Raw genomic sequence first — 18,041 nt, 5'->3', positions numbered from 1 at the left:
GATGGGACAACTAATCGGCTTAGTTTGCAGAAAGGGAGATTGAGGTTTGACATTTGGGGAAACCTGCTAATCCCAAGACTAGTTAAGCCCTGGAACAGGTCCCCCAAGGAGGTTGTGGCATTCCCATCTCTAGAGGTTTTTAAGCAGTTATGAGGGACAGTCAGGGTTCCCTGGGGCCTGCTACAGCGCAGGGGGCTGGACTACCTGACTTCTCATGGCCTCTTCCAGCCCTACATTTCTAAGATTGGCTAGATGCTGCACAGAGCAACCCCCAGCAGAACCTGGGGCCCCATGGGCACAGCACAGAGACACAGAGCTGGCCCCAAAAAGCTCACAGTCTGGATAGACAAGGGTGGGACTGAGGCACGGAGGGGGGAAGGAAATTGCCTGAGGTCAACAATCAGGTGGAATGGTGGAGCCAGGCAGGGACCCAGTTTCCCAGAGTCCCAGCCGGAGCCTGGGCGACAGGGGGAGCAGCGTGTGACTGGAGAGGGGGCGTTCAGGGGAGATATAGTGGGAAGGGGTTTGCAGGGGAGTGGGATGTGACTGGAGAAGGAGGGGTCGCAGGGGTAGGCGGGCTGTGATTGGAGAATGCAGCCTGGACCCGCCCCGATTTCCATGTTTTGGCGGGAGCGGGAATTTCCAAGTGCAACAAGAGAAGGTGAGTGAGCACCTGGCAGTGCCCAGCTCCTGAGACGGTCTGCTCGCCTCCCAGGAACAGGGCCTCTCTGTGCACCACAGGCGGGGAGGGGTGCCCAGAGCCCCGCCGCAATCCGGGCGTAGGGGGACAGCGCCCCAGAGCATGGACCACCCCTGCGATCCGGGCACGGGTTGGGGGCAGCGCCCCAGAGCAGGGACCCCCCCCTGCGATCCGGGCGAGCAGGGACCCCCCCTGCGATCCGGGACCAGGGTGGGGGCAGCGCCCCAGAGCAGGGACCCCCCATGCGATCCGGGCGACGAGGGGCAGCGCCCCGGAGCAGGGACCCCCCTGCGATCCTGGCACGGGGTGGGGGCAGCGCCCCAGAGCAGGGACCTCTCTCCCTTCCCCACGATCCGAGGACCACGTTGCTAAACCCGATTTTCTTCCACTTCAGCTCCCTCTCTCTCTCCCCTGAGTCGGGACGGGCAGCGTCAGATTTACCCGTGGAGGGGGGGTGCTTCCGCGCGCCCCGTGACCCTTTGGGACGGGGGCCGGGGCGATCCGCGGGGGAGCGGGACTAGCCCAGGCTGAACCTGCCTTGCCCCGCCCCCCGCTGCTGCGTGTCCCGTGGGGGTGTCAGTGGCGCCCCCGCCAGGCGGGAAGGGCTGCGGGGGTCCGTCCCCTTCTCTGGGGGGCCCCGGGGCGGGGCGAGGCGGCCCCGGCGGATGGATGCGCTGCTGGGCTGTTTCCGGCGCAGACCCGCGCCGCCGCATGGAGACCGGGCCGCGCTAGCAGGTGAAACCGCATCGGCCTTGCCGGGCCCTGGAGCCTCTCAGCCAGCTGATCGGTTCTCTCTCCCACCCCGGGATGTCCTACTCCCCGGGCGGGGGTCCGGCCGGCCTCGGGGGCCGCTATCGGGGCTGCTGCGAAGGGAACATACCGGTGCCGACCCCCTCCCCGCCAGCTACAATGTCGCTGCCTCCTGCAATGTAGCGTTGCACTGGGCAGCCCAGCGGGGGGCGGGAGGACACATTCCAGGCGTGATCTTGGGGGCTTTGTAAGGGGGCAGAAGCATTTGAGCCGGAGACGGTAGTGGCTGTGCTGGGGGTCACTGGATTGGACGTGGGGGGGGGTCTGCAGTTGGAGGGTCACATTCGGGGGTCTCTGCAGCGGGGGATGGCTGGATTGTGGTGGAGGTTTGTTTCCCCTCTTGTGGGGAGGTTTGGGGAGGCAATGAGGGGTGTCATAGCATGTACGTGAAGATGGGGGTATTGGTGTGTGGCTACAGAGTGTGTGCATGATGGTATAGGGCAGAGGTCAGCAACCTCTCAGAAGTGCTGTGCAGTCTTCATTTATTCACTCTAATTTAAGGTTTTGCGTGCCTGTAATACATTTTAACGTTTTTAGAAGGTCTCTTTCTATAAGTCTATAATATATAACTAAACTATTGTTGTATGTAAAGTAAATAAGGTTTTTAAAAAGTTTAAGAAGCTTCATTTAAAATTAAATTAAAATGCAGAGTCCCCCAGACCGGTGGCCAGGACCTGGGCAGTGTGAGTGCCACTGTAAATCAGCTTGAGTGCTACCTTCAGCACACGTGCCATAGGTTGCCTACCCCTGGTATAGGGGCATGACTTGGGAGAGTGTGAGGGGGTGAAGTTCTGGTATTTTTCTTCTTCCTGGAGAGAAACTACAGAAAATGCTACTTAAATTTAATTTCAATCAATGTCATTGTTCAAAAACAGGGCACCATGTGGGTGCTAGATACACTTCTGTACCAGGACAGCTGTGTCCACACGAGGCACATCACTTTAACAAGACCCGCAGCATCAAAGCAACACAAACCTTATGAGTGAAAGCATCCAGCCCTCCTGTGTGGCTGCATTATGTTACAGGGTTTAATTCCATGACCACATGCTGTTTATTTTCCCACAGGGCCCTGCTTCATTCAGTGCTCAGGTGAGCTCTGGCCGTTCGAACAAGCAGCTCTTCAATATTTTGTTTCCTCCTCATTGTTCAGCAGGTGCCCAGGCCTTCTTCCTGGGTACACCACCAAGCCCCTGCCCTGAATACAGAATTACTGATTTCCTCCTAGGCCTGTCTAGAGCAGACCTGAGAGCTTTGCAAATAGCAATGAATTTATCTTCTCAACACTTCCATAAGCGAGAGGCGGGTATTACCCCTATGTTACAGGGGAGACACTGAGAGCTTAAGGTCAAGTATATCCACTAGTTTTGGGTCCCCAGTCTGAGTCAGCTACAATCTGTTTCTTCAGTGCCATTAACATTACATAGCAAAACATATGTTTAAAGCCCAGCTCCCACTGATTTCAATTGCAGTGGTGAGTGCTCTACAGATCAGACCCCAGGCTCTCAAGCCGGACACCCAGAGAACGAGGAACACACCATTAGTGACCGCTAAAGTCCGGATGAAGTGACTTGCCCAGTGGCACACAGGAATTCGGTGGCAGAGGCAGGGGTAGACGCCCGTGCTCCACAGCCGCATTCACCTACTTGAATCATGAGCCCCACCTTCCTCCGCTTGCAGCCCCCTGCCTCCTGCACTGCTCACCTGCCAGCCACTACAGCAAAGGAGACAGGGTCCCACAAACAACAGCCTCCTTCACTGCACACATCTAATTCATCCTCAGAGCAGGACCGGCCTGTGCGCTCAATGAGGCAGGGGCTTGAGTGGACAAACAGACTGGTTTAAGACTATCAGATGCAGTACACAAAGGGGCTGAATTGAGGCTGCACAGGCAACCTTAATTCTGGCACTTCCTAACTTCTGAGTGCTTGACTTTCCAACCCTGCTAACGTTCTTTTCACATAGTTTTGTTGTATGCAATTTGCTAGGTTTTTTAAAAAAAATGCAGATTTTATCATGTGGCACCCTATTGCCACCCACATGGGTCATCAGCAGGGAGTCTCTGCCCCTTGAGCTCATTAAGTAATCGATAGCTGGTCTCTTCTCCGTGGCCCAGGGGAGTGGGATGCTTTGCCAGTGTTTTACAGCTGTCTCCCCATTCCACAGCTGTCAGCAGAACCCAGAGTCGCAGGTTCTATTCCAAGCTCTAGTGAGGAATGTGGTCTAGGCTCTTGCCCCTTGGCCCCAAGCTTGGCCCCTTCTGTCCCCTCCCCTCCAACCTGTCCCACTCCCATTCGCCTCACCTAGTCAGTCCCAATCTCCACTCCGCAGACCTCTGATCTCAATCTCCAGGTCCTTGTCACAGTCTACTCCTTTCCCTCCCCCTGATCTGGATCTTGTCCCCTCTGTATTTGAATTGGATGATTTACTCCTCTGCTCTGCCTGGGTGCCAGTAAGGGGCTCATTGACAGCACAAGAGAGAGAGGCTCTCAGGTCCATGCTTGGCTCAGGGCAGCCCTTCTAGGAAAAGGTCTGGTTTTGCCCCATAGACCTGAGCTGGAGGGAGAATACTCAAGCCCTCTGTGAAGATGGAGCATGCCCAGTGAGGATGGATTATTAGAAATGTTAGTTAAGCTCTAAGGAGTCTCTACTGAGCACATGTGAACTGCAAGATTTTCAAATTTGGGTGGATGGATTTTCATGGGGATTGTAAAAGGCACAGCCCGCGCTGCCAGAGTCCCTGCTGCAAAACATGGGGGTGCTGGAGCCAAAGTAAAGGTCTCCAGAAAATATATACATATAATTAACATGAGCAAAACTATGCATTGTTCCCTAACCTTGTTCTTGGAGATGGCAGAACTGTTTTGACTGAAATTTTCCAAAAAAATTTGGCCTGATGCCCCATATGTGAAATTTCAGCCTGTCTGGTTAAAATCTAGCAAAGTTTTAAGGACGTAATAATAGCGTCCTATAATGGGAAGTGTCAGGTACCCAACCCTCCCTACGGAATTCTCCAGTTTTGTCTGATGTCTCTAATTTGACCATTGGCTCAGCAGTCCAAAAGAGATTTTGATAAATTTCAAAGTGCAGACGAGTCTCCTGTTAAAGCCCTCTGTTTAGATGGTGCAATCTGGAGTGATATTTTGTTTTACCTGGTCAAAGGGGAAACCCAGGTCACCCCCAACCTGCTGACAGCCGCGAAAGCTGCTTGTAGCCTCATCCCCACCACTACCACCACAGACACAACCCGGGGCAAGGCTGGGACATTTCTTTTGTGCTTCAGATGCCTCAAGCAAAGGCAGGGCCCTCAGGCTATGGAAGGGGCTTGTGGCTGTTTGCCAGGGGAGTACCCTGCCGATTCCTGGTAGGTAATAGGAGCTCTGTATAGAATAAAGCCTGGGCTGGATCTGCTGCCAGTGCTGGGAGGCACTCAGTCACTCCCCCCTCGCCATTGACCCACAGTATGCTCGCCACACTGAGCAGTGGAGTATCTCACAAGCAGGCCTGGTGCTGGGGTGCTGCATTGGCATCTCTCCCCTCAGTCACTGCTGGCTCAATTTCTCTGTTTGGTACTAGGGGGCACTGTACTAGAGAGAGCAGGGCAGGGTCTCAGTAGGGGGTATTCTCCCCTCAGTGTCCGTGCTGGGGGTGCTGTACCACAGGGAGTGCATGAGGGCTGGTAGGAGGTGTTCTCCCAGCACAGTCTGTGCTATCTCGATGCCCCAGTGCGGAGCTGGGGGGTGCTGTGCTGCAGGTTGCTCAGTAGGGGGCGCTCAGGAGCCAGAACTCCTGGGCGTTATTCCCAGCTTGAGGAGTGGAGTGAGGTCTAGTGAGTTAGGGGCAGGGGCCTGGGTTCTGTCCCAGCCCTGGAGGGGACAGGGGCTGGGACGGGAGCCCATACTCCTGGGGTCTATCCTGGCTTTGGGAGGGTATGTGGGGACCCAAGGGCTGTTTTCTGTTCCTGGAGTTACCTGGCCTCTGTCTTCACCTGCCTTCCACAGCGGAGCTGAGAGCCTCCCTGCGAGGCCCCTGTATGAACAGGTTTCTCCTTAAGCCCGCCCCGCTCCATGGGTTGTGTTTTTCCATCCCCCAGGGCTCCTTCCTGAGATGAGGGCTGCTCCCTCCTGTTAATAAGAGTGTTTTGTTCTAGGTGCTGCAGGGAACCAGGCAGGGCTGTCCACTGCCCCCTCCCTCCCCACAAGGCCCGGAAACACCCCCCCCCCCCCAGCACCCAGATGGCTCGTCAGGACACACCCAAGGACCAGTGAGTGGCAGCCCCCCTTTGCGAACAACAGATCTTGGGCACCCTCTATGTGGCGGTGGGGCTCTGCTCTGGGACCACCATCCCCCAGGGGCTGTGTCCTATGGGGCTCGGGTTGGGGAGGCTGGGAGTCAGGACACCTAGGTTCTGTGCCAGGTTCATATGTGGGCTGGGGAGGGAAAGGGGCTGCCCTATGGACACCCTGGGAGTAAAGGAACAGGCTGGGAGATGGGGGGAGGGGGAGGTTCTGCTGAGCACGCTGCCCACTCGGTAATCCCTTAGTCAAACCAAGGCACTCACACTTCCTGTGGGGGCAGGAGGAGGGGTTGATCCCCGGACCATGCCTTCCTCCCCACCCCGTGGGAGCCTAACACCATCCCACCAACTCATCCCTGCAGGCCCCCAGGGCGGGGACTCCCATTAGCTATGCAGTCAGTGCTCCCTGGAGCTAATGAGAAATGACTGCAGAGCAAGGGGAGTGGGATTAATGGTTCGAGCAGATGGGGCTGGGAGCCAGGACTCTGAGTTCTATCCCCAGCTCTGGGAGGGAAGTGGGGTGGGGTCTGGTGGGTTAGAGCAGAGGGCTGGGAGCCAGGCCTATGGGTTCTATCCCCAGCACGGGGTGGGGTCTGGTGGGTTAGAGCAGAGGGGTAGGGGGAGGGCTGGGAGCTAGGCCTCTGGGTTCTATCCCCAGCTCTGGGAGGGGAGTGGGGTCTGGTGGGTTAGAGCAGAGGGGGAGGATTGGGAGCCAGGCCTCTGGGTTCTATCCCCAGCTCTGGGAGGGAAGTGGGTCTGGTGGTTTAGAGCAGTGGGGGGGGGAGGGCTGGCAGCCAGCCAGGGGACTCTGGGTTCTATCCCCAGCTCTGGGAGGGGAGTGGGGTCTGGTAGGTTAGAGCGGGGGGGCTGCCAGCCAGGAGGCTCTGGGTTCTATCTCTAGCTCTGACATGAGGCAGTGTGCAGTCCCCACCCCATCCCACTCTGGGTGCAGCTTAGGGGAGGAGTGGGTGGAGAATTGCAGCTCTCCAAGTTGAGAAAGAGATTTACTTGTTCAGATGTGAGGGGCAGGAGCAGGTGGGGAGGGTGCCAGAGAATGGGGGAGGGGCTGGCTCCATGCCACTCAGGTAGCTGGCAAGTAACCTGGATTAGAGGGGGGAGGAATATGAGGGTTCTAATCCCTGCACCCCACATAGCTGGGTCCTAAATGGAAATCATCCCCAATTGGGGCCCCATCTGAAGCAAGTTTGCTGAGCCTCAGCCCAGGCCCTAGGGAGGGAGCCCCAGCTGGCTGACTGGGGGCTGAATATGCCCCCAAGACTGAGCCCCTCTGTGCCCACAGAAGGGAAATGCCCTAGATGCCAGTCCTCCCCTGCCCCCCTCCAGCCTGGGGTGAGGTCAGAGCCAGTACCCCCTAGAGCAGGAAAGCCTTGTTCCCATCATGATGGTGTCTCTCCCTCAGGTTTCATGCTGTGGGAATCATCTTCTTCATCTTGGGTCTGGGCACCCTCCTGCCCTGGAACTTCTTCATCACGGCCATCCCGGTACCGCCCCTGAGTGCCATGGGGTTCTGGGGGCAGGCAAGGGAAGGTGGAGTGCTGGGGAAAGGGCTTAGGGGGCTGGGGTAGGCAAGGGGCAGGTACGGTGCGGAGGAGGAGGGGAAGTGGGGTGATGGGCTAAGGGAGAGGGAGCACTGGGGGGCCAGAGGGTTCATAGTTCCACAGCAGAACCCAGGACAGGGGTGCAGCCCTGCATGTGGGGGTCTTGCTGGGGCACAGGGGTGGGGGGCTCAATGGGGGAGGTGCCCCTGGGGGTGTATGGGCAGCATGGCTCCAGCCCCATCTCACCTCGTCTCTCCCCCACAGTATTTCCAGGCCCGGCTCATTGTGGGGACCAGCTCGACCGTGGGCCTTGAGGGGAACAGCTCTGGGACGCAGCAGGACCCAGCCCGCGATGAGTTCAACTTCAACAACTGGCTGACACTGCTCTCACAGCTCCCGCAGCTGCTCTTCACCCTGCTCAACTCCTTCCTCTACCAATGGTGAGAAACCTCGGTCGTGCCAGTGCCTCTCAGTCCTGATCCCAGCCCGGGGCTCCCACTTCTGCCAGTGCCTCTCAGTCCTGACCCAAGCCCTGCGATCCCAGCCCAGGGCCCCCAACCCCTCAGCTCTGCTGGGGCCTCAATCCTGACCCCAGCCCTGCAATCCCAGCCCGCCTCCGCCAGCTCTGCCAGTGCCTCTCAGTCCTGACCCACAGCCCCCTGCAATCCCAGCCCAGGGCACCCCCCTCCAACCCTCCAGCTCTGCCAGTGCCTCTCAGTCCTGACCCACAGCCCCCTGCGATCCCAGCCTAGGGCTCCAATCTCTGCCTGGGCCTCCTGGTCCTGACCCCAGCCCTGCGATCCCAGCCCAGCCCGTCCCCCCAGCTCCCACCTCTGCCAGGGCCTCTTGGGCCTGACCCCAGCCCTGCAATCTCAGCCCGGGGCTCCCCCACCCAACCCCTAGCTCTGCCAGTGCCTCTCAGTCCTGACCCCAGGCCACTGCGATTCCAGCCCGGGGCTCCCCAACCAACCCTGCAGCTCTGCTGGTGCTCAGTCCTGACCCACAGCCACACCACCTGCAATCCCAGCCTGGGGCTCCCCCACTCACCCCCAGCTCTGACCTGCAGCCACCTGCAGTTCCAAGGACTTCTAATCCTGACAACCTAAGCACCGGGGTGGGTGGGGTCCCTTTATAAACAGCGCCAGTGCCCCACCCCCACTGCAGAGTCTAGCAGACAAGCCAGAGGGTCCCTCTCCCCCCGCACACCACTGTGGTCCCATTGAGCTGACCCCGCTGCAGTCGGGGCTGATGGGATGATAAGGCACCAGCGGCCCAACACTGAGTCAGCCCCGGAGTGATGGGTGAGACCCTCGGGCTCTGACCTGCTCCCCCTCCCCTTGCAGCATCCCGGACAAGGTGCGGGTCCTCGGCAGCATGAGTGGCATCCTCCTCCTCTTCATCCTCACGGCTGGGCTGGTCAGGGTGGAAATGCCCCCCCGCAGCTTCTTCTCCATCACCATAATCTCTGTGTGGTTCATTAACTGTGAGTGGGGCCGGGTCATGGGACATAGGGGCTTTCCCCTCTCGAGGGCTCCAAGGCCAGGGGCTGGCTGGCTTGGGAGGGTGGGGAGCGGGTCTGCAAAGATTCCCCTTCCATAGTGCCCCCATGGGGCCAAATACAGTGACCCTCAGTCCACTGAATGCAGGGGGAGTGGAGCCAGAACAGGGCTGCGGGGTCCGTGATGGGGTCGTGCACCCACATGGGAAGCACGACTGATGACTGTGTGGAGGAGGGGGCAGTGAGGGCATGGTGTATTTTTTTGTTTGAGAGGGAAGCTAAGGGTTAACTCCCAGGGGACTGGCGGGGAGGGGGCTGCTGGGCCTGATGCCCCCATGGCAGCTGCTCTGATTTCCCTGGCCAGGCCCCTGTGCTGGGCTCAGCATCCCCTCCCCCGCCCATGGCACTGGGAGTCCCTGGGCGGTGGGAGCAGTTCTGACCTACTGTGTCTCTACCCAGCATTCTGCGCAGTCTTGCAAGGCAGCCTGTTTGGGCAGCTGGGCATCCTGCCCCAGGGCTACAGCACTCTCTTCCTGAGCGGCCAGGGCATGGCCGGGACCTTTGCCACCAGTGCCATGCTGCTCTCCATGGCTAGTGAGTATGACAGGGATCTGCCTCGCCACCTGCAGCCCCTCTCCTGCTTCCCCCACTGAGCCCCACCCCGAGCACTGACTGTGAGGGGAGAGCGCCCCCTACTGAACCCCCCCATCCCTGCAGCACAGCGTCCCCTAGTGCTGCACTGGGACATTGGGGTTGGCATCCGGTCATGCTGGCCACGCACTGTTGCTCCATGTGCTGTGCTGGCTGTTTCAGGTGGTGCGGATGCGCAGACGTCTGCCCTGAGCTACTTCATCACCCCTTGTGTCGGGACCCTGACGTCCATTGTCTGCTATCTGGTGCTGCCCCGTATGGTGAGATGCTGCACCGCCGGGCTGGGGAATGGGGCATAGTGACTTCCCCTCTGGGGGGCGCTGGCTCCAAGCTGACTGGGGATTCAAGCAGTGTGGTGGGGGGGGGAAGTTTGGCAGGCCTCAGAGGTTTGGGGGCCTATAAAAGCAGTGTCCCAGGAGTGTCCCCAGCTAGCGGGTTGACTGGACCCATGTGGGGGAGATTAGGGTTGTGGGGGGCTGAGTGATAGGGCTGTTTGGGGGTGGGGGTCAGTGTGTAGCAGCCAGGGGGATTGTGTATTAGTAATAGGGGATTGAAGGGACATCGGTGTGATGCCCTGGGTCAGATGTGTGCCCCTTCCACAGCCCCCGTCCTGTCCTGTCGCCCCTTGCAGGCCTTCTTCCGTCACTACCTGGAGCGGAGTTGGCAGTGTGACCCACACAATGAGCTGGAGACCAAGGCTGGCCTGCTGGGCCCCGGTACACAAGGTCCTGGGGAGTTGTGGGGCCCTTTGGTGCAGGGGGACACCTCGCTGCCCCCAGCATAGGAGAGGGCTCATTGGTGGGCAGGGTGGGAGTGGGCAGGTGAGACCACTCACGCCCATGTGCTGTGGTCACCCATCTTGCCCTGCTCCTCGTGTGCCCATGTGCTAGGCTGACACCGTGCACACAGACCCTGTTGCACACCGTGTGAGGTTTCACACCCCCAGTACACCCATGCTCCCTCACACTGCTGTGGGTGGCGTCCAAACCACTGGCTATGCCCAGGCTGGCTGAAGACCTCCGGGATCTCTGATCACTGCCTTCCTTCCCTGTGTCCCCAGAGGAACAGAGTGGGGACCAGTCGGAGAGGCCTGGGGAGGAGCCACAGGGCCCGGAGAAGTCAATGCTGGGAATGGCCAACGGGATGCTCAGGACATTGGAGGAGATCAGTGTGGAGAGCTCCGGGAAGGGAGCCTTCGCCCTGCACAATGGGACAGCCACCAGTGCCCAAAACCGGGGGCCGGGACCAGAGAGACCTTCAGTGTTCAGTGTGCTCCGAAAGGTAAAGGGGGTGGAAGGAAGAGTCCCTATGGTACGCTATAAACAGCCCCAGTGCCCCATCCCAGAGGTGGCTGCATCTCAGCACCAGGTGAGGGGTCCCAGTATAAACAGCCTCCACTGTCCACCCCAGAAGTGGCTGCATCTCAGCACCAGGTGAGGGATCCCTGGGTAAACAGCCCCTGCCTTACCCCCTGGAGGCAGCTGTGTCTCAGTGAGGAGTTCTGGAGCTGTTGGAGGTGGGGCCCAGCTGGCTCTGACTGTCTTCCCACCCCCCCACAGATCTGGCTGCTGGCACTCTGCATTGTCATGGTTTTCACTGTCACCCTGTCCGTGTTCCCTGCCATCACTGCCACCGTCACCAGCACCTCGGAGAGCAAGCAATGGAGTGAGTATAGGGAGTGGGGTCTCGTGGTTAGAACATGGGGGGCTGGGAGCCGGGACTCCTGGAGTGAATCCCTGGCTCTGGGTGGTGCTGTGGTTGCTGATGCCCCAGGCTGGTTTGGAGCAGGCGCCCCCTAGAGGTGAAAGCCTCATGTCCTGTTCCCCAACTCTTCCCCTCCCCCATAGGTGAGTTCTTCACCCCTGTTTGCTGCTTCCTGTTGTTCAACATGATGGACTGGCTGGGCCGCAGCATCACCTTATACTGCCTCTGGGTGAGTGGGGGACACCCAGCCCCTTGCCAAGCTCTGCACTCATTGGCAGGGACGGGGGGAATCAGCAGCCTCCATAGGCGGTGAACCCCTGGGGCAAAGGGAGGGCTTTATGGATTGGGTGATGTTGGGGGGAATAGATGGGGAGGCCCAATCCTGCACTGGTCTGCGTGGGGAATTAGCCCATGATTGCAGGGTTTTCCTCCCCCTGCTGCTCTCCAGCCAGAGAAGAGACTATGGCTACTGCTCCCGCTGGTGGGCCTGCGCTTCCTGTTTGTGCCCCTGCTGATGCTGTGCCAGGCCGAGCCCCGCACCCGCCTGCCCGTGCTCTTCCACCATGATGCCTGGTTCATCCTCTTCATGCTGCCTTTCTCGCTCTCCAATGGCTACTTCGTCTCGCTCACCATGTGTCTCGCCCCCAAGTGAGTGGCGGGCAAGGTTGGGGCTCAGTATGGGGTGTTCTCCCAATGCAATCAGTGCTGACCGCAATGCCCCAGGGTGCTGCTAGGGGGCGCTGCGCTGCACTGCTGGGAGCAGGGTGGGGGGTCTCTAGAGGGTGCTCTCCCAAGACCACAGTGTGCTGCCAGGGGGCTCTGTGCTGCACTGCAGGGGGAGGTCTGTAGGGGGCGCTCTCCCAGTGCACTTATAGTGGCATCTCAGCACCAGGAGAGGGAGCCTGATGTAAACAGCTCTCACAGCCCATCCGAGAAGTGGCTGGATCTCAGTGCTGGATTTCTCTGCATGTTAGGGAGTGGTGTGTGTGGTTCCCAGCTGTGTCCTCTCTGCCACTCTCCTCTCTCACTCCATAGGCAAGTGCTGCCACAGGAGAGCGAGCTGGCTGGAGCCATCATGACCTTTTTCTTGGCACTAGGGCTGTCGTGTGGGGCTGTGCTCTCCTTCCTCCTCAAGGCCCTGCTGTGAGCTCCCCTCAGATCCATCCCTTCATCTTCAGCAGCTCGTCTGAGTGCACCCCATCAAACTGGAGGGCTTAGAATGGGAGGGATGGAGAGGCTTTGCATAGGAGGGGGGCTGGTACCTCTTGACTTCCTCCTTTCTTTCCATGGGCATCATCTCAGCCTGATGGGTGTAAAGATTAGTGTCCTGCCCCCCAGTCTCCTGTTGCAAGGGGTTGCCATCAGGGGTTCTCCCCGCCCCAGCCCCATTCTGTTCCCCACCACTGTTCTATATGAATTCCAACAAAGGGAATGTCTATAGACTGGTGTGGCGGGGGAGGAAAGGGTTAGGTATCTGGGGTTTTAATGTATTTATCTGTGGGGCTCCTGGGCTGATTTTGGCTGGCTCCTGAGCCCAGGTGCGGGGCTGAGCCTCATGCGCGGTGTCATGGGCTACACAAAGGGACACCACAGCATACCACTTTGCCTGGAGAGTCAGACAGAGCCCAGAACTCCTGGGTTCTGTCTCCAACTCCTGCCCCTTCGCCCTGGGGCTGAGGAAGGGGAGGACCGCAAGAGTTGCTGGGGCTTTGCCTCTGCTGCAGAAATGCACATCCAAGCCAGACCGTTGGCTGGGCTTTAAAGGGTTAAATATCTCCTCTCTCCTGACCCCCACATGGGTCCTAGCTCCTGGACAGCGGCTACTGCCCTTGAGAAGGAATATTGCCTAATGGGTAGGACAGAAGATGGGAGCAAGGACACCTGGGTTATGTCCCCAGCTCTGGGAGGCGCGAGCTGGCCACTTGATTGTAAATGCTTTGGGGCAAGGTCTTGTCTGTGCTCTGAAGTGCCTAGTGTGCACTAGGTTAGTGGTTCTTAAACTTCCCTTTCACACAGCAAGCTGCTGAGTGCAACCCCCCCACCCTTATACATTAAAAACACTTTATGTAGTTAACACCATTATAAATGCTGGAGGTGGAGGCTGAGAGCTCACGACCCGCACCCATGTAATAACCTCACGACGACCCCCAGTTTGAGAACCCCCACCCCGCCTTAGGTGCTAGATAAATGATAGTAGTTAGAGTTGGTGCGGCTGAGAGCCAGGACTCCTGGGTTCTACTCTTGGCTTGGGGAGGGGCTGAGAGCCGGTCACTTTAGGGGAAACTGACGCACATTCTGTCCCTTAGTGGAAGATGCTGAAGGACAATAATCTTATGGGCTGGATAAGGGGCTTCCCTCCTCAACCCCTGCTGGCCCCAGTTCTTGAGCCTGCCAGCCAGGTCTCCATTAGCACCCCCAGGGCTGGCACATCCCCTCCCGCCAGTGCCCTGAGAAGGGAAAAGAAACCTCTTTTGTTATTAACTCTCTAGTGTGTCAAGGGTTAATTTCTCCACTGGAACCTCCATCCCTTTGTGTCTCCCCCAGATTCTTCTCTCCACCTTTAGGACCTTATGGTGGTTAGATCCGCGAGCCGAAGGAGCGATTCCTCTAGCAGGCCTCAGTAGCCATGGCCCAGCTGCTAGTAGGCAGTTTTGTGCTACTGGAAGAGCTTGTGGGCAGGTCTGGCGACTCAGCAGACCTGGCTTTGGTTCCCTGCTGTGCCCTGGATTCCCTGTGTGACCTTGAGCACGTCCCTTAGCCTCTCTGTGCCTCAGTTTCCCCATCTGTACAATGGAGACATTAGCACTGCCCTGGCCTCCCTAGTGCACGAGAACATATTCAGTTCATTTTGCGAAGCACCCAGATATCATGGTGACAGGAGCTATAGAAATCCCCGTGAAAGAGAGAAGGACATGGTGGCATTTTTCCCCTTTGGCTTTATTGTGTGCGTGGGGCTGGGGGTGGGGGGCTGTTTTATTGTATTTCATTGCCTGCTTTTGGCTCTTTTTAATAAGTTTGATTTTCATTTTTTCAATAAAAGTGCTCTGAGTTTTTTTTACAAGGATTTGTCTTGGCCTCTTTGTGTTAACTCCCCATTTGCCGCTGAGAGCAATTGTGGGATGGCTGGGAAACCAAGGCTAAGCGGGCAGTATTCTGTAGGTGCACAGTCCCCACCCCACAAACTCCCATCCCATAGCGACGTGGGGCTGGGTGTGGATATGTGCCATCCTGTGCAGCAGCTTTGCTGGGAAGTGAAATGGAATTTGAGCTGCTGGTTTTGCCTGAGCTACTGCGGGGGGGGGGGTGTCATTATATGTGTAAAAATCTCCCCCTTCTCCCAGCACCACTGCAGCCCCCACCCCCTACGCTGGGGAGGAGCAGCTGTCCGGGCCATGCAGATCCAGGGCTGTTCCATGTGAGTTATTTACATTATACACACCCGCCATCTAGTGGAAGGGTTAGCTAGCCCCCAAGGTAATCCCTCCTCCCAAGGAGCAGTTCTGGCTCTCGTCAGCTCCAATCAGAGACCTGCCCAGCTACCCACACGGCTCCATAGACCCACAGTCCCAACACTGACTAATCAAATCTCATACTTCTGGGCTTCAGCTGGTCCCCTGCAGGTGTCAGGAAGGGAATTTTTCCCCTTGATGCATCATTCACCCCTCCATTCCCCCCCCCCCCCAGCATCAGAGATCAGGCACAATTGGAGACAGGATGCTTGACAGGCTCTGCCAGTGCTTGAAGATGGTTTGGAGAATCACTTTTATAGATGCCGGGCTAGTGTCTTGGGCTTGTTTACTCTAAGGGCTGGTCACTAGAAAATTAGATGGATCCAGCTACATCACCTAGGCGTGTGAAAAATCATTAGAGAGAGAGACTTAAAAAGCTCCATCTATTCATCTTACCAAAAAGGAGAGGTGACTGGATTGCAGTCTGTAAGTACCTTTCTGGGGACCAAATGCCAAGTACTAACCAGGATGTTAGATGGGGTGGGATCTGAGTTACTATGGAGAATTCTTTCCTGGGTGCTGGCTGGTGAGTCTTGCCCACATACTCAGGGTTTAACTGATCGCCATATTTGGGGTTGGGAAGGAATTTTCCTCCAGGGCAGATTGGCAGAGGCCCTGGAGATTTTTCGCCTTCCTCTGCAACGTGGGGCACGGGTCACTTGCTGGAGGATTCTCTGCAGCTTGAGGTCTTCAGACCACAATTTGAGGACTTCAGTAACTCAGACATAGGTTAGAGGTTTGTTAAAGGAGTGGGTGGGTGAGATTCTGCGGCCTGCATTGTGCAGGTCAGACTAGATTATCATAATGGTCCCTTCTGACCTTAAAGTCTATGCGTCTAATGGCGCTCTGGGGGCCACATTATAAAAAAGCTGTTGAAAAATTGGAGAGGTCGCAGAAAAGAGCAACACAAGTGAATGGAAAAAATGCTGTAGCGAGAGATGTAAGGAGCTCAATCCATTTGGCTTCTCAAAGAGAAGATCAAGAGGTGGTTTAATCTAGGTGTCTCAGTACCTTCATGGGGAGAAGACACCTAATACTGATGGGCTCTCTAAGCTAATGGAGAAAGGCAGAACAAGCACCAAGGGGTGACAGCTGAAGCAGACGTGTTCCAAGGATAAATAAGGCACCAATTTTTAACTGAACAGGTGATTAACCAGCAGCACAAATTGCCAAGGGAAGTAGTGGATTCTCCATCTCCTGGAGTCTTCAAATCCAGACTGACTGCATTTGGGGAAGATGTTGTAGTTAAACCCTAGTGACCGGGCTCAGGGCAGGGGTCCCAGTGACAATCTCTGGCCTGGGCCATACAGCAGGTCAGGCTAGATGATCGGCTGGCCCTTTTGGGCCTTAAACTCTATGAATCTAGCAACAAATATTCACAGGTGGGGCTACCTCAATGCCAGCTGTACCCTTGGGCTCCTCTTAGTTCATACTGCCCAAGGCCCCTATTCTGTTCAGCCCAATTCATTGCCAATCTTCTGCTGTTTGCTGGACTCAACCTCCTGACAACCTCCAGACAATCTGAGTTTCATCCGGCCCACCCTGTTGGGAGAGTGAGTCTGTTGGGTCTCAGCCCTGTTCCTTGCAGCACTGGGGCTCATACCACCCCCACACCAGCCCCATACCCCTCAACAGACCCCAAGCCCCAACCTTCTTCCCTCAGATGGGGCTCCTGCAGGGAAGAGGGGATATCTCATGCTGGGGCTGCTGGTCTGGTCCCTCTCCAGGATCTGTGATGAATTGAGAGGGGACTGGAGGTGATGGGGAATGGTGTAGTTCTATGATGGCACTGCCTGAAGCAAAGCATCACATAAGAACGGCCATACTGGGTCAGACCAATGGTCCATCTAGCCCAGTATCCTGTCTGCCATCAGTGGCCAATGCCAGGTGCTTCAGAGGGAGTCCATGGGAGGGATGTGCCCCCTGGCATGCGGTACTTAATCACAAACTCTGACATGGAAAATAGATTCCTGACTTCTGTTCCCAGATCTTGGAGCAGAGTGGTGGCTAGTGGTTAGAGCAGAGGGGCTGAGAGCTAGGACTCACTGGGTTCCAGTCCCTATTCAGCCACTGATTGTTTAAGTGAGTTCCCCCCCAGCAATCTGCCTCAGTTTCCACATCTGTCCAGGGGGAGGACACATTGAGGCCCAATTATGCTTAAATTGCCTCTACTTCAAGGGGACTAAAGCACACAGCTGATGTGTGGGTGCTGCGCTGTGGCTTAGGGACTTGGTCACTAGTCATTCAGTGCCACATTCATGACAGCCCCAAATCCCAGCTTTCCTGTCCAAAACCAACTCCTCTGGCTCTTGGGGGCTCCCTTCCCCCAGGCTGATCCTTTCATTCATGTGCTGCAGCCCCCTCTGGAAAACGAGTCCTGAGTGGGGATTTCTCCCTCCCCCCCTACTCAGGAGGCACACCCATCCCATGCAGGGGTGTCCAATTCGGCCCCTCCAGTGAATGACAGATCCCTTGCCGTCTGCCTGCATCTAAGCAGGGGTTCTTGGCTGCCCGACCTGCCCCCCACGAATAGCTAGCTCACTTTCATATTCCTAGGGCAGTGTATTGGGGGGTCTAATACACTTCCCAGACCAACACTCAGTAGACGACTCCCCCATTCAATGTACTGTGGGTTATTGGGATTCCATTGTGTCATTTCGCCCACCTCAAATCCACCTGTTGGGCCCCCTGATACTGAGGGGAGATTTTACAGCACACAGCCCTTCCCACCAGTGTTAACCCCAGGGGCTGAGAAGACCTTATTGCATGAATGGAGGAATTATGAGACTCAAGTTGAATAGCAGATGCTGCTCTCATACCCTTAACGCTACGAACAGCCCACGCCCCCACCCCCACCTTTCTTCCAGAACCAGTCCAGAAAATAAAACCCTCCTCTTCTTCCCAAAAAGGGACCGACGAGGGTGGGATTCGAACCCACGCGTGCAGAGCACAATGGATTAGCAGTCCATCGCCTTAACCACTCGGCCACCTCGTCTGTCACATTGGGCTCCTTCTGCCATCCCAGCCATACCCCTGAGTGTATGTGCGCGAGGGCAAGAGTGCACAGCACGGGGAGGGTCTGTGTGCGGGGAGGGTTGATTCCCCCTGCAATGCCTTTTGCATACACCCCCTTGTTTGGGCACACCCCCTCCCTGTCCCCCCCTTGCCCCATCCGAGCTGGGCTCCGGATGCAGCCAGGGGCGCGTGAGCCCGTCCCGTGCAATGGTCCCAAAACCACCTCCCGGCACCCCCGCTGCGCCCCCGTGTCCCCGGCGGGCGGGGCGCAGTGGCGAGTCGGCCTGCAGTGGCTCCTCCC

The 18,041-nt window shown here is 57.3% G+C and overlaps 1 protein-coding gene and 1 non-coding gene across 4 annotated transcripts; one reads left to right on the top strand and one right to left on the bottom strand.

Moving 5' to 3' along the window:
* Positions 1–1,361: 1,361 nt before the first annotated feature.
* SLC29A2 (solute carrier family 29 member 2) lies at positions 1,362–14,214 on the top strand. 3 transcript variants are annotated; one of them, XM_030570913.1, is made up of 13 exons: positions 1,362–1,435; positions 5,658–5,771; positions 7,225–7,306; positions 7,628–7,803; positions 8,707–8,846; positions 9,321–9,455; positions 9,675–9,772; positions 10,144–10,228; positions 10,573–10,793; positions 11,072–11,177; positions 11,360–11,445; positions 11,665–11,864; positions 12,252–12,444. In XM_030570913.1, the coding sequence occupies exons 2-13, from the start codon at positions 5,743–5,745 to the stop codon at positions 12,361–12,363; spliced, it is 1,470 nt and encodes a 489-aa protein (XP_030426773.1). In that variant the 5' UTR covers positions 1,362–1,435; positions 5,658–5,742; the 3' UTR covers positions 12,364–12,444. The 3 variants fall into 3 exon arrangements, with proteins under 3 accessions (XP_030426773.1, XP_030426771.1, XP_030426772.1); XM_030570911.1 differs by lacking the exon at positions 1,362–1,435 and adding an exon at positions 2,304–2,599; XM_030570912.1 differs by lacking the exons at positions 1,362–1,435; positions 11,665–11,864 and adding an exon at positions 2,304–2,599 and having other exon boundaries at positions 12,252–14,214.
* A 3,424-nt stretch (positions 14,215–17,638) lies between these two features.
* TRNAS-GCU lies at positions 17,639–17,720 on the bottom strand. Its single transcript has one exon. It is a non-coding gene; the product is annotated as a tRNA-Ser (tRNA).
* Between the last annotated feature and the right edge of the window lie 321 nt (positions 17,721–18,041).

The sequence above is a fragment of the Gopherus evgoodei genome, chromosome 7 (assembly GCF_007399415.2).
Source record: "Gopherus evgoodei ecotype Sinaloan lineage chromosome 7, rGopEvg1_v1.p, whole genome shotgun sequence".
Lineage (NCBI taxonomy): Eukaryota > Metazoa > Chordata > Testudines > Testudinidae > Gopherus > Gopherus evgoodei.
The sequence above is the reverse complement of the archived record's forward strand: the minus strand, read 5'-3'. Positions and strand labels throughout refer to the sequence as shown.

Coding starts and splice junctions, on each gene's coding strand:
- SLC29A2 (XM_030570911.1), top strand. CDS start 2,547: ATGACCACATGCTGTTTATTTTCCCACAGGGCCCTGCTTCATTCAGTG. Junction 7,307..7,627: donor TCTTCATCACGGCCATCCCG/GTACCGCCCCTG, acceptor TCTCCCCCACAG/TATTTCCAGGCCCGGCTCAT. Junction 11,178..11,359: donor CTCGGAGAGCAAGCAATGGA/GTGAGTATAGGG, acceptor CCTCCCCCATAG/GTGAGTTCTTCACCCCTGTT.